The 15,989-nt window shown below is 33.8% G+C and overlaps 1 protein-coding gene across 5 annotated transcripts in view; it reads left to right on the top strand.

Annotated features, from left to right (window-relative positions):
* The window catches only part of PJA2 (praja ring finger ubiquitin ligase 2), a 71,351-nt gene that overhangs the window by 29,497 nt on the left and 25,865 nt on the right, over positions 1-15,989 (top strand). For 4 of the 5 annotated variants that reach the window (XM_045087154.1, XM_045087155.1, XM_004761304.3 and 1 more), the window contains one exon: positions 7,340-7,525. The exons of the other annotated variant lie outside the window; for it this stretch is intronic. In XM_045087154.1, coding sequence (XP_044943089.1) covers positions 7,340-7,525 — 186 coding nt within the window. The remainder of the gene's footprint in view (positions 1-7,339; positions 7,526-15,989) is intronic. 5 annotated transcript variants of the gene reach the window in all.

Here is a 15,989-nt window from a genome sequence, read left to right as displayed (position 1 = left end):
TACCTCTTAGGTTACTATTAAAAAATAATAATAACATCAACTTACCATTTTAGATAACTTATCTTTTTCAGAATATAAGAGTGTTGCATTTTTACACCAGTTACATTTTTGCTTTCTTGAAGAAAATAATTTAAGTTGGACATACCTTCATCTTTGGAGACACACTAGTCAAAAAAATTTTTTTTTTTTGCTTTTTATAGTCAAGCCTAATGTCATATAATAAAATTAATGAATCTTTTGCATCGTTTATCAGCCTCAAAAGTAGTTTTCTTGGCTCTTCCTTTAAATTGATTGTGTGTGTGTGTGCACGCGTGTGTGTGTGTGTGAGAGAGAATAGGGTTAGTATTTCATTTGCCTACAATGACTGTGGACTTTGAATGGTTATAGGGTGTTGTCTTAATATGTTTAATTATAATTTGGTTCCTTAAGTGATACACCAGTATTCTAAACAATGATAGATTTTTTAAAAAAATAGAATATACAGAGGAAGAAAACACAGTTAGTAGAAACTTCTTTTTCTTTCATTTTTTGGTAATATATCGATTTATAGAACCTGAAGTTGAGTTGGCCTTAAAAGATTAAACTAATTTCGGAGTAATCTTTAAGACACAATGGAATGCCAGAAACACTTAGGGATTTTTTTGTTTGTTTAAGACTACCATCACAGAATAAATTCTCAAGGATAATGATTTTACCTAGGATTCCACTCCCGTTTGGATCTGTAACCCTTGAGATAGGTTTAAGACCAAATTGCAACTGTCTGGACGGATTGAGGAGTATTTCTATGCTGTTTCCAGTTCTTCTGCCCTCAACTCCCTGCAAAGGATCACAGTTGCCAGAATGTCTTTTAGTATGCTGTCAGATAAAGGTTGAAATTTAATAACCATACATTCCTACTTAGTTTCATTTTGTCACTTGTTCATTTACTTGATGTTGATGCTGTAGTCCTGCTGATTTCTGATAATAGCAGACTGGAGAAATGGGGAAACAAGTGACTACACAATGAGTGTCTTGAGAAAGAAGGTATAAATACCCTTTACCTTGAGTCTGAGATTCTTTTTGAGTTTTCTTTGCTTTGTAAAACTTAAAGATGCTGTACTTGAAAATTTTTCTTGTCATGTTTATATTATAATAGCTACAAATAGGACCCTCTTATCCAGAACTTAACTAAAATCACTGTGACATTTTTAGTTATAGAAATTTTGGCCACTTTTTAAAAATATAGTTAAAAAAATACATAGTTCATATATTCTTTAAAAGTGAAAAGTATTTGAATGAATGCATGATCAATTTCCATCCTGAAAACTTTTTTAAATGATCACTTAATCATATCTGAAACATTACACTATATGGAATAAGCATTGCAGCTGGTAGAATTGCTCTGAGCTGTTTGACAGGAACTGAACACCACCTTATTAAATTAGAATTGTGAGGGGAATTTTAATAGGCAGTATGTAATTACCAGACTTGGAATTAGACCAAAGAGCTAAGGTTAACATCCTGCTCTTTTGAAATATACCCTGAGAACTTTAATAACTGTTTGATGACAAGATCTTGAGATGAACAGAACCTTTTAACCATGCCAGCACATTTTAACCTTGGCTCTGAGTGAAGGAAGAGGCATGCCATCCACTGACCATTTCTTAGAGCAGTTGAGGTTTCTTTCACAGTTTTTCTGTCCCTAAGCCTTGACATTGCTTAAAAGGTTAAAAGGTTAAACAGAAAAAACCAAAAACCAAAACACTTACCTAAGATAAATGTTGAATGTTTTTGTTGTGAATGATGTTGAGAAAATAAAAGGAGTATTAGCTCTTTAGTTGATTTCAGTTTGTTATATTCAAAAAGGATTTGTTGAAATCTTCCTAAGTGTCAGACTTTCTGCCAGGTACTCTGTAAATGGAAATAATGATTCCTGTTCTCTTGGTGTTCACCACCCTTCTGAGGAAGATAAAACGTAATGGTAATTATCATGAGACTAAATTAAGCTCCTTGCTGAAGGAGCTCCTCTGATATCCCTACAAATGAGGCATCTATGAGCAGCCAGCAGAGATCCTAAAGCATATCCTGTAACATTTTAGCACACCTTTTTATCTTATTTCCAAGTTCCTAAAAGTTTAGAAGGAGTAAGTTAGGGATAAAGAGCTTTGTTCCTCAGGCATGTTAGGGAGTTACAGATGACAATATTCTGATATTTAGGGAAAAGGCTGGAAAGTTGTAAAATGCAGGCACAGTTCAGAACCATCTGGGCCTTATTTACTAAATGAAGCAGACTTATAGATTGGAACAACTACCATTTGTAGCATTGTATTACAGCATAGTTCATTGTTAATGATAAAATGTCCCAGACTGCTTAGATTATTATATTCAGTATACTGTCTGAAAATGATATGTCCTAACATCATTTCCATCCAAAGTATTTTCAATAAAATTCAAAAAGTGTTTTTGATCCTCAGCTAGTCACATAACAAAATTATCCAAAATATAGTTCAGTTTTTATGGATGTGATAAATGTCACAGAAGACTAACAAACCAGTTCTTTGGGGGAATTTAAGGAATAAGTTTGCTTATGGATGCTTTTACTTCTGTATCATATTTCTTTTTTTTTTATTTTTTATAAACATATTTTTTTTTTTTAAAGATTTTATTTATTTATTTGACAGAGAGAAATCACAAGTAGGCAGAGAGGCAGGCAGAGAGAGAGAGGGAAGCAGGCTCCCTGCTGAGCAGAGAGCCCGATGCGGGACTCGATCCCAGGACCCTGAGATCATGACCTGAGCCGAAGGCAGCGGCTTAACCCACTGAGCCACCCAGGCGCCCTATAAACATATTTTTTTGGTGTATCATATTTCTATCTAAGATTTGTACTACACAAATTCTTATTTGCATAGAAATCACATGTAATTTTATTCTATTTGTGAGAAAATGTTTTCGGTTCACAATTGAATGTGTAAAATGTAACATTGAAGTTATAGTTGACTGCTTTTGAATATAGCTCTAAATGCTAATGGGAGACAGTACCAATGAGAGACCATATGAAAATCGAAGTGGTACTTAAGTTTTATTTTGAGAATTTAAAATTTTTTAACTCATTTGCTCTTATATTCAAGGACAAATGGGTCCTCACTATCCATCATTGTTTTGTATCCTATTTGTTCTGTTGCTTATTCTACTTGAAAAGTTATTTTTAAATCTTTTCTCTCTGCTCTTATTTCCATACACTCCTGTCACTCTCAGTAAATAACTTTGTTTCTTGCTTTCCTGGAGATGGTAAAATGATCAAATCTGAACTTTTTCTTGTTTTCCTTTTCTCCATATAGCAACATGTTAGTATCCTTTCCTGTTTTTTCTTTAATGAAGAGAGGTGACTAGTCTCATTCTGTGTCTATAGTCATATCCGACACCTGACTTTATTAATCTTATACCAAAGTTGCTTCCCTCTACCTCATTCTGTAATTTTTCTAAACCTCAAGGGGAAACCTTCACTTGATCTTGCTTTTCCTTTAACCACTTGCCTGTTTGTTTTCTGTTCCACTGCTGAATTTTCAGAATAAATATTCCATACCCACTGTTTCTGTTCCTGCACTCTGCATTTTTAAATGCTTTGAAATCTAACTCCCAGTGTTATTTCTATATCCTCTGATATTAACAGTGACCTCTTCTTTGTCACATCCAGTTGACTTTTCTTGGTAACCGTTTTTGTTTTGTTTTGTTTTAATACTTCTGTTAAGCAGTTTGTTCACCCTTTCCTATTCTGTGATTTCTTTTCCATTGACCTATGTTTGGTTTCTCTTTGGTGTGTCTTCTCTGAACCTCGGGTCTGCAGACTTTTAAAAGGGTAACCAGATAGTAAATATTTTAGGCTTTGTGGACCAAAAAACAAAATCAAGGATACTATCTAGGTATTTACATAACTGTTTAAAAATGCAAACAAAGAAAAGAAAAAAGACATTCTTAGCTTCCAGTCCATTAAAAAACAGGTGGCCAGATTTGGTTAAAGGGCCAGAGCATAGTTTTCTGACCCCTGGTATAAAGAGACTAAGACTAAAGCGTATTGGGTGACCAGGAGGCTGATTTTGATGTTCAGTAAGACAAACCAAGGGTTCAGAGTAGATTTTCTTAGGTAGAGAACAGAGGAAAATGGTGGTGTGCTGGCTGGAAATCCAGTTGAAATGTCTAAGCAGACAGCTTATATAATAAAGTAGCTACCACCTTTACTAAATGTTTGTCATTTTCCAAAAACTATTCTAAACATTTTATTTACAGTATTCATTTAAACATCATAAACCTCTCTGCTCAGCAGGGAGCCTACTTCCTCCTCTCTCTCTGCCTGCCTCTCTGCCTGCTTGTGACCTCTGTCTGTCAAATAAATAAATAAAATCTTTAAAAGAAAAAAAAAAAGATTTGCTAACAGTTACTGATGGCGTATTATTTACCAGGCTCTGTTAAAATGTTTTGTAGGTATTAATTCATTTACTTCTCATATGAGCTCAGTGAATTATTATGTACTGTTACTAAATTCACCTGATGTGTGAGTGATAAAGGCACAGTAAGGTTAAGTTACTTTTTCACAACTACTAAGTGGTGGGTTCAGATCCAAGCAGACTGACTCCAGAACCTGTGTTCTCAACAACTGTACCTTAAGACATAGCATTAATGTATGACTGCAGCAAAAATAGAGAAGGCAGTAGGTAAATGGTTTAATTTTATGAAATATTGCTTTAGTAAAGTGAAGGATTTTGGAGTAATATTATGTATTTACTATTTGATATAAATTAAAGCAATAGTGATATTTAAAATGCATCTTTTAAGTGAGGGGAGGGAATGAGATTAAATTTAGGGACACCAATTAATAATTGACTTCCAGGTCTAGGTTTAGAAAAGAATACTGGAACCAGGATTTTTAGGGGAAATGGAGACAAAGGAGACATTTTACAGAAAAAATGGAATGTAAAAAGGATTTAAACATAGGAGTTCATGAGATGTCAAAGATACATGATATTCAGCTTGTGAGCAGGGAAATGCTATTAGCAGATAGAAAATCAAGAAATTTACCTGTCAAGTAAGTTTTGTTTTATAGCTTTTGAAAAGGAGGGTGAAAATCTAAAACTTTCTGGATGGCTAGGTGGTCAGGGCTAGTATATATATTTAAAAGTTACCTATTTAGGGGTATGGATTATATATAATGAATAACAGTGATACAGGGCAGGGATATGCAGATTTTTTTCCCTAAAGGGCCGGAGAGTATATATTTTAAATTTTGTAAGAGGTAGAATTAAAGACAAACTTATAAAAAAAGAAAAGAAAAGAAAAAACATATTTTTCATCCAGAGACCCTAGGAAAAACAAATTTACCAATCTGTGACATAGGCTTCTTAAATATATTGACTATTGATCATAGGCATTCTTTTTATGTTACAGTTTGGAGATAGTCCATCAATTATTTCACTAAGTTAAAAAAAAATTCAGAGGTTTTTAGGTACTGATTTCTGGACAGGAGCATAAAATACTTAAAATATGAGATTTCCTTTTAAAATAAGTTAAGTTGCCAGAAATTAATAAAGAAAGCTTACTGTAATTGTTAATGAGATACCAAAATTGGAACTGGAATATAGCTTCAAATTTGAGAGGCTTCGTAATTGAGGAAACTTAGTTCAAGAACTCTTTTTTTTTTTTTTAAGATTTTATTTATTTGACAGAGAGAAATCACAAGTAGACGGAGAGGCAGGCAGAGAGAGAGAGGGAAGCAGGCTCCCCGCTGAACAGAGAGCCCGATGTGGGACTCGATCCCAGGACCCTGAGATCATGACCTGAGCCGAAGGCAGCGGCCTAACCCACTGAGCCACCCAGGCGCCCCAATTCAAGAACTCTTTTAAAACTATTATCTATGTTAGATGTTTACACTGATACAAATCTAGAAATGGTTTACTTAGATTATTTTTTAGATTACAGAAAATTTTACAAAATAAAAGCAATTAGGGTCCTATTCAACTGAAGGAATATCTTTTACTTGCTATGCCAGAGCTATATAGCATTCCTTCTCCAGAATGCTCGTGCTTTGCTGCCTATCATTTACTGAAGATAGGAAGTTGATTTTACTTTTTTACGTGTAACTTCTCAGAGCTTACATTACATTAGTGCTACTCTTTTTTAATAGCATTTTGATCTCTTCGGTTTATCTGCCTATAGAAGGAGGAACTCATTAACTAGTCTAGTTAATATATCATTATTAATATAACCACTAGTGATACATCATCATAAAAGTTATTTCCTACTAATTATCACTTCTTTCAGAAACAAACTAAAATTTATAATTTCTTTTTCTTAAAAATCATGGCACCAAAGGGAAATCTTTAAGGGGATTTTTTTTTTAAAGATTTTATTTATTTGACAAAGAGATCAGAAGTAGGCGGAGTGGAGGGGGGGAAGCAGGCTGCCTGCTGAGCAGAGACTCTGATGCAAGGCTTGATCCCAGGCCCCTGAGGTCATGACCTGAGCCAGAGGCAGAGGCTTAACCCACTGAACCCCCCCCCAGGTGCCCCAAGGGGATTCTTGATCAGCATGGTTGATATGGTTGGAAAGGGCATTTAAGATTTATTTTCACCATTAATAAGTACAAGATAACTGTACTTTAAGAGTGGTTAAATGTAACCAATTAACCAAAGTTAAAAAATATAACCAAAAGTCATTTTCTGAGGTTCTTCATTAACCCTTCTATCGTACATTTTGGTTCCTTATCTACATATTTTCTTGCAGGGAAATTTATTTTGTGTTCACAGTTCTACCAAAAGACGTTAGTAAAGATTAGTCAGTGCAGCTTTTTATGAATTTGAATCTCATTTCACTTTAAAGTCTTTTGTAAAAAAGGAAGGGAAAAATCGTTAAGCTTTTGAAACATGGTAATAGTGGAAATTTATTCATAGAGAATATGTCCCCAGTTGTCAGTATGTAATTAGAAAGTTGTTTTAGTCGGGGTAGATGAGTAATAAATCTGTTATTTATTTCAGAAAACATTTAATTTATGATTACCAAATTAAAATTTTATTTAGATACACGTCTAAAAAATAAAGAACCTTGTATCTAAGCACCATGGAATTACTTACTTTAGTGAAGAAAATAATGAATTGACATTTCTGTGACTTGCCTTATGCTTTATTCATCGGAAAAAGTTACATTCTGCTGAATGTATTTATTTCTGTCTTTACTTTTAAAATATTTTTTTTAAATTGACTTGGCACCCGATGAAGCATGTGTGGCATAGTCGTACACTGTATACTGTGATGCCTCCAAATGACAAATGCACAAATAGTGACGTTACTGTATTTCTGTTCTGAATTTGCAGTTCAGAATGCAGTGACGGAGAATGGTCTGCCTCATTGCCTCATCGGTTTTCTGGTACAGAAAAAGATCAGTCATCAAGTGATGAAAGCTGGGAAACTTTGCCAGGAAAAGATGAGAATGAACCTGAATTACAGAGTGATAGCAGTGGTCCTGAAGAAGAAAACCAAGAATTGTCTCTACAGGAAGGGTATGTTTAACAGTGAGATTTATTATTTTTATGTGTATCGTCTGAGAATTGTATCCCATCACATTCAGATGTTGGGGATGCTGTTAATTTGCATATACAAGCCTCTATGTAGGACCAGTAAATCCTACTGATCTTTTTTTTTTTCATTATACTTTTGGTATTTTACAAAGATCAATTAGATTGAAAATTCTAGTAATTTCATTATCTTTTCTTGAGATACAGTATATATTTCCACTTTGCGTTAAAGAAAACTTGGACATATAAAAGCTGTTTTGACGGGGCACCTGGGTGGCTCAGTGGGTTAAGCCTCTGCCTTTGGCTCCGGTCATGATCTCAGGGTCCTGGGATCGAGCCCCGCATCAGGCTCTCTGTTCAGTGTGGAGCCTGCTTACCTCCTTTCTCTGTCTCTGCCTCTCTGCTTACTTGTGATCTCTCTCTTTGTCAGATAAATAAATAAAATCTTTTAAAAAAATAAAAGATGTTTTGATTGAGTTAGGTGTGAGTGAATTAGAGCTGCTGTTGCTCTGCAGTGGAGGTGATGGTGAGGGAAGGGGTAGACACAAGAGGGAAATCAGTGATTTATTCACAGATATGGAGAAAGTTTAAAAAGTTGAAGTTTTAATATTTCTGTCTAACTGCAACTGACAATAGCTCTGAAATCAGTGATTGTTAATAAGTGCCTTTGTCTTTTCCTAACTTTAATAGGAATGCTCTAGTTCTAGGGGTTGTCAGACTTAACACTGTGAAGGGCTGGATAGTAAATATTTTCAGCTTTGTGTGCCAGTCTCTATTGCAGCTACTCAACTCCGGTGTTGTAGTGTAAAAGTAGCCGTAAGATGATTTGTAAATGAATGGGTGTGGCTGTCTTCCAACAAAATTTTATTTATAAAAACAGTTGGCAGGTTGAAAATAACCCATGGGCATGGTTTATAACCCTTGCTCTGATACTTCCCAAGTAAGAATGATTCTGGCTGATTTACACACACAAAGCAGTACAGGTTGATTTATACACACACACACACACACACACACACACACACTTTTTTTTTCTAATATCCCCATTATTACTTTATAGGTTTTTAGCAGGAATATTTGTCAAATTTTATCAAAGTTTTTTTTAACCATCAGTGGAAATTATCATAGTGATTTTTCATCTTTGACCTAATGATAATGAGAAATTATCTTTTTAAAATTTTTTACATTATTTTTTAAGATTTTATTTATTTATTTATTTGACAGAGATATACAGAGAGCCAGAGAATACAGGCAGGGGCAGTGTCAGAGGAAGAAGGAGAAGCAGGCTCCCAGCTTAGTAGGGAGCCCAGTGTGGGGCTCGATCCCAGGATCCTGGGATCATGACCTGAGCCAAAGACAGTAGTTTAACTGACTGAGCCACCCAGGTGCCCAAGGAATTATTTTGTTACCAAATTTCCTGATAGTTACCCTAGCTTCTTAAAATAAACAAAAATGATCACATAGTCATAGTTTGTTGTTTTAATGAGCTGCTGGATTCTGTTTGCTAATATTTGACATAGGATTTTTACGTTGAGATGCGTTAAGTGCCATTATGTCTTTTATCTGGATAAGTGTGATACTTACCTGGCTAAAACAATGTATGTGTGCTTCTTTTTAGCCCTTTGATGTTTATCTTATTTATTCCCTTAAAGGTTGTTTAAATATTTTACTTAAATGGCTTATTTTAAAGATTTTTAGTATTTTCTTATGAAACTTAGGCTTGTGTTTTATTGTGAGGTAGTATCTATTTAAGTGTTTTTTCTGATAATTGGTTAGTTCTAATTTTTAGTCTCTCATGGAATCTATTTTGGTAGATATATTTTCATAACTTTCACCTTGGACTAACATTAAAATTTGTACTTCTCAAAAGGTATAAATTTCCAGCTTGAGATGAATTCTGTAAGGTATAAGTACATTAGAAAATCTGTAAAGAAAGAAATTTATGAACGTAATTGTTTTGATAGTGATTGAAAATGGTGTTTTTTTTCCCTCATCTGATTTTATGTTTGATCTTCTTGAATCAATATTAGTTTACTAAGTATTATTAAATTGTGATAGTAATTATTCATTCAACAAATATATATTTAGGAATTAGTATGTACCAAGCATTGTGCTGGATTCTGGAATTAAGTGAGCAAGACAAACTAAGATTCCAGCTTGAAGCTTACACGGTGGTGGGAGAGGCAGGTATTAAGCAAAATACAAACTTGATGAATTACAAACTGTGATAATGACTGTGAAAGAAAGAAAACACTCATATGATAGAAAGCAAGTAATAGGCACCTGTGTTTTTTCCATTTTATTTTATTTCGTTTCTTTTCAGTGTTCCAGCATTCATTGTTTATGTACCACACCCAGTGCTCCATGTAATATATGCCCTCCTTAATACCCACCACCAGGCCCTCCTAACCTCCACCCCGCTCCGCTTCAAAACCCTCAGTTTGTTTCTCAGAGTCCACAGTCTCTCATGGTTTGTCTCCCCCTCCAGTTTCTCCCAGCTCACTTCTCCTTTCCATCTCCCACTGTCCTCCGTTTTATTCCTTATGCTCCACAAGTAAGTGAAACCATATGATACTTGACTCTCTCTGCTTAATTTATTTCACTCAGCATAATCTCTTCCAGTCCTGTCCATATTGATACAGAAGTTGGGTATTCATCCTTTCTGATGGAAGCATGATACTCCATTGTACATATGGACTATATCTTCTTTATCCATTCATCTGTTGAAGGGCATCTCGGTTCTTTCCAAAGTTTGGCAACTGTGGCCATTGCTGCTATGGGGTACAGATGGCCCCTTTTTTTCACTACATCTGTATCTTTGGGGTAAATACCCAGTAGTGCAATTGCAGGGTCCTAGGGTAGCTCTATTTTTAATTTCTTAAGGAATCTCCACACTGTTTTCTAAAGTGGCTGCACCAACTTGCATTCCCACCAACAGTGTAAGAGGGTTCCCCTTTATCCACATCCTTTCCAACACATGTTGTTTACTCTCCTGTTAATTTTGGCCATTCTCACTGGTGTAAGGTGATAATCAATGTGGTTTTGATATGAATTTCCCTGGTGGCTAACGACGAAGAACATTTTTTCATGTATCTGTTAGCCATCTGTATGTCTTCATTGGAGAAGTGTCTGTTCCTGTCCTCTGCCCATTTTTTGACATGATTATCTGTTTTGTGTGTGTTGAGTTTGAGGAGTTCTTTATAGATCTTGGATATCAGCCCTTTGTAGTGTCATTTGCAAATATATTATCCCATTCCGTGGGTTGCCTCTTTCTGGACTGTGTCCTTTGCTGTAATAGGCACCTATATTAATTAGAGTGGCCAGGGAGTACTTCTCTCAGGAACTGACCTTTGAGCTGGGATCTAAAAGATAAGAATTCATGGTTGAGAAGAGCTTCCTGGGCAAAAGGAAAGGTAAGAGCACAGGTATTAAAAAGAAAAGGGCTTGATATGTTTAGAGGTAGTGGGGCTGAAGTGAAGGAGTGAAAAGAAGAGTGATAGGAGATGATGTGGCAGGTACCAAACTATGCAGGATATGTAGCAGCTGGAATTTATTCATAGAGCAGGGACATTTAAGTGGACAGTGAATTGCATAATTGATCTGACACAAATTTGTAAAAGATTCACTCTTAACAATTTGTCTCCAGAATGAATTAGAAAGGTATTAAAGTATAAAAGAGAAAAGAAAGTTGGACTAGCCCTTGGACTAATGAGGATTAAAAAAAAGTAAACAAGTTTGAGAATATTTTTGAGTTATAAGTAATAGGAGCGATTGAGTGTGAGATGAGGGAGAATGAGAAATCAGTTATGGCTGGGTTTTTTGGTTTGAGCAGTGGGTAGTTGCTACTGTCATTGAGATGGAAAGTAAGAACTCTCTTTGGAAGTTTTAAGTGCCATTTAGATATGCAGTGTAGATGATAAGTAGATGCTTGAATATTTTTAAGCTTAAAGGAAATGTCCCAGATTATAGTTAGATATAGAAATGTATGACTACAAACAGAAACATTTATGGTAGTCATCAGCTACTTGCATTCATACCGTACAATAATAAAGGCCAGTAATTCATTAAAAAAAATAAAAGTGAGGGATGGTTTAATAAGCACTCCACCCTGTGCAACACACAAACGCAAAAAACTGAGCATGTAGTAGGCTACAAAGCACAGATCAACACATTTCAAAGAATCAGTATTCTGCAGACTATATTCTCTGACACAATGCAGGTAACTTAGAAATAAATAATAAAAATATAAAAATTTTAAAAATCCATACATTTTAAATTGTTCATCCTCCTAAATAACCAGTAGGACAAAAAAATTATAACTGAAGTTTAAACTGCTCTCTACTTGCTGATAATGAGAATACCACCATAATTAAAATTTGAGGGATGCAGTGAAATTGGTAAACAGAAATTTATCTTTCTAAATGCTTAAGTTAGAAAAGAAAAAAATCTGAACATGGAGGAACTACGCATTTAACTTAAAATAGAAAAGGAATATGAAAATAAAGAAAATAAAGAAATAAGAATTAAAATTAGGAAAGATAAGAGCATAACTCAGTAAGTTAGAAAAGAGTTATGATAGAAAGGATCAAAGAAATCAGAAGGTGATACTTTGAAAAGATTAAGAAAAATAGATAATCCAGTTGTATAGTGAACAAGAAAATAAAAACAAGGCACAAATAAATAATACTGAAATACAAAACTGTACATAGCCACAAATACAATAAAGACTGGATAGAGTAAAAAGAGTACTGTGAATTTTGTACCAGTAAATTTGAAAACTTAGAAGATACTGATAAATTTCCAGGAAAATAGAATTCACCAAAACTTATGGGAAGCCTGAATAATAATATAAGTATTACAGATATGTAATCAGTAGTTTAAAATCTTACTGTGAAGGGGTGCCTGGGTGGCTCAATCAGTTAAGTGTCTGCCTTCAGCTCAGGTCATGATCCTGGCTCCTAGGATTGAGCTCCACGTCAGGCTCTCTGCTCGGCGAGAGCCTGCTTCTCTCTCTCCCTCTGCCTGCTACTCTGCCTGCTTGTACTGTCTCTCTATCTCTCTATCAAATAAATAAATAAAATCTTTAAAAAAATAACATAAAATCTTACTGTGGAGAAAACAACTAATCCATGTGGTTTTAGAGTTAATTCTCTTAAACTAAACTTTCAAGGATCATGACACTTCACTCTATAAGAGAAAAAGAGCTATTTCTCCAAATCATTCTAAAAGGCCAGTGTAACACCTGTGCATGAATAATTGCTGGACAGTATTGAAATTAGTGTTTTAAATTAGTATTTTTGAATGTAAATTAGTGTATCATACTTGTATATTTTACTTTAGTTTTTCCTGCTGTTTTGGTGACTTTATAAACTTTGTAAATATTCTTAAAATGCTTTAATAAAACTTAATATTTTCCTTACTATTCTATTTATTAGAATAAAGAAATCGTTCTTCAAATTAGGTGCTAGGCTTCCATCTTTGTGACTGGATAACATGGAACAGGGTACCATTGATTTTATAAGCTCTAATTCCTTTTGAAGCTTTTTTGACTTTTTAATTAAAATTTCAGTTACTTTCCTATGTACTTTAATTCCAGGATAGGGATTTGAAATCTTAAAAAATTTGCTATACAATTAGACTTATTAAAAATGAGCTTATGCTTCAAGCTTAGCAGCTACTTAACATGTATCTGACTTAGAAAATGAAAACCAATTAATTAAATATCAGTTAATTAGGAATGCTTATTATGCTGTCCAGGATTTTATAAAGTTTCTTATAATATAGATTATTTCATGAAAACCTCAGCCCTTTAAAATGTTAGCATTAACCCAAAGGTTTAAATTTTGTGTTGCAAATAATTGATACTCAAATTGCTCATTAGTTAGCTAAAGGAAATCACTCAGAATGTAAAGTTGGAGTAGTATTTTCAGAGGTTTTATTTGATTTGTCTACCTTTCATTTTCTTCATTTCTCAGAAGATTCTGTGATGCATGGTTATATAATAGCATATTATAAAACTTTTAATTGAAAATTTCTTTAAAATATTCCATGTTGACTTATTAATATATTTTGGTAATTTTAATATTGTTATTCACATGTTATTAAATCTAGTTTCTATTATTGAGGAATGGGGATTTTTAATCATATAGCATGAAGAGAACATCAGTCTGTTTAGCTGAAGCTTTGAGTTAAAGCATAGTCAAGAAATTTGATGATGCTGAAGGTTTTCTAGGATTTTAACTGGAAGTAAGTTGTGGGGATACATTTTGAAGCATTTTCAGTTTCCTCTCGTGGCAGCAGCATTCATTTCCTCCACTGTGCTGGAAGTGCTCAAAAGGACAACCTGGCAAATGCCCTTCCCAGTTGAAACACCAAGGGACTTTAGTGGTGGTTGTGGTAGGCACAGGCTTCCACATCTTCCATCTACTGGAATTTTTTTTTAGAATTGAGCCTTTGGAGACATGTTTAGATAATATGTCTTTTTAAATCTCACAAATTACTGTAAAACTTGACAATGGCATTTTATTAATTTTTGAGTTGCCAAAATGAAGAAAGGTCTAAATTTTTGTGAATGTGTTACAAATGGTATGTCTGGCATGTGTGTAAATGTGTATGTATAAGGAGAGAGAGAAGACTAAGATACTGCTTTATATATTTTCAAGGTTTCTGAAGCATTTGAACTTACCTTATATGCTTACCTTCCAATAGAGATACTTGTTTCTTTTATTAGCTCACAAAATGAAAGATACTTTTGACCCTATTTGTCAGAATTTTTTGTTGTTGTTGGGGATAAAGAACATAATTCCTTTTGTTAAATATCAAGACAACTTTCTGGCCCAACATAGTGCCACGCTTCTAGCCTGGTAAATTTTGTGTAAATGATGTGAATTTAGGTAATATATTGCAAGTATATACTGTATACTACTTATTTTCTGTTAATGTGACTACATTATTATGAGGCATTAAAGACAGAATCAAATGTTTAAGCAAAATATGTAGCCAAGAATTCCTCATATGATAAAAGAGTATTAATGAGTGTTTTAAGTTACTTATATTCATACATACTATTTATTTCTTATACTGAATCATTTTCACCAGCATATTAGAGTTTCATGTTCTGTGTCCAAGTACAGAGTAGTAACTGAGTCATTTTGATGTCTGTATAATAGGAAAAAGAAAAGCATTTTTTTAGGAGTACATTAGAAATAACAAAAATTTCCAAGAACTATTCCAGGTCAATCCCCAAATTATTTATTTATTAAAGGATTGTTTTTCAAGGATTTATTCTTAACATTTGCAACACAATTAGAGTACCTATTAAGTGCTAAGCATTTATTGCAAAGGGGTGAAGCTACAATGATGAAAGACAGCACTATGTGCCTTTGGAAAACTCTCAGTCTGGGAAGAGACAGGTGAGTCACCAGAAGGGTTATAAAACAGTATGGTGACTGCTTTCATAAAGGTATAAACAAAGAACTATTGGTTAGGAATTCTTGATTTTGCATTTTAAATCCATTTTGGGTCTCGTTTTTCTTTGGACCTAAGTATAATGCATGAAAGGAAAATATCCACTATCTTTATATATTAGGTATTAAACCTTCAACAAATTAAGCATGTTTTGCTACGCTGATTTCTCTGATTTTACTAGACAGACCATATTAGATACTAAATCTTATAAACCTGTTATTTTTGAAGTGTTGCTTAGGACCTGAGATTAAAGAAACATGTATGGGTTTAGGTGTATAAAGAGATACTAATTCTGTGTCTTTAAAATGTGTTGATTCTTATATGTGGGCATCATCTACATCTCTTTCATAAATGTTTTTATCCCCATAGTTAAATTTGCACATTAGGATGAATAAAATTCTAATTAGAACTGCTCTTGCAATATATATTATTGTATAATATTTTTCTTCTTAAAATCCAAAAACTAAAATTTATCTTTGTCTGAATTATGCTCTTATAATTAACCTCCTTTTGATATACTAAACACTATTTTCTGTTAAATAAAATAAATATAAATAAAATCCTGCCAGTATAATTTTCTTAGTTATAAGTTCATAAACTACGTTTTGTTTAGTCATTGCAGCCTTAACTTTTGTTGCTCAGGTGTTACAGTTAATTCTTCTCAGTGTGATCTTTGTGTCCATACTTTTCTTTAATGTATGAGTTGTGTAATTTAACAGTCTTGTCTGTGGCTTCTAGGTTTTACATCATGCTTACAATGACACACAGATTTTTGTAAAAATTTCTCTCATGATTCTTCCAGTACTTATATTGTTTTAGAAATGGTGGTGGGTGCACATGCATTTTTAAAATGTAGATTTAGAATTTGCTAACAGGTAAATAATGACATAGAGATTTAACCTCCTTCCCTCCAGATGAATACACAGTTGTCCTAATGTCATTTACTGAATAATTCTTTTTTCTGTTGTTCTGAAATGCTTCT

Source organism: Mustela putorius, unplaced genomic scaffold, assembly GCF_011764305.1.
Source record: "Mustela putorius furo isolate JIRA1106 unplaced genomic scaffold, ASM1176430v1.1 tig00001063_pilon_pilon_pilon, whole genome shotgun sequence".
Lineage (NCBI taxonomy): Eukaryota > Metazoa > Chordata > Mammalia > Carnivora > Mustelidae > Mustela > Mustela putorius.
This window is presented reverse-complemented; position numbering and strand designations above follow the sequence as displayed.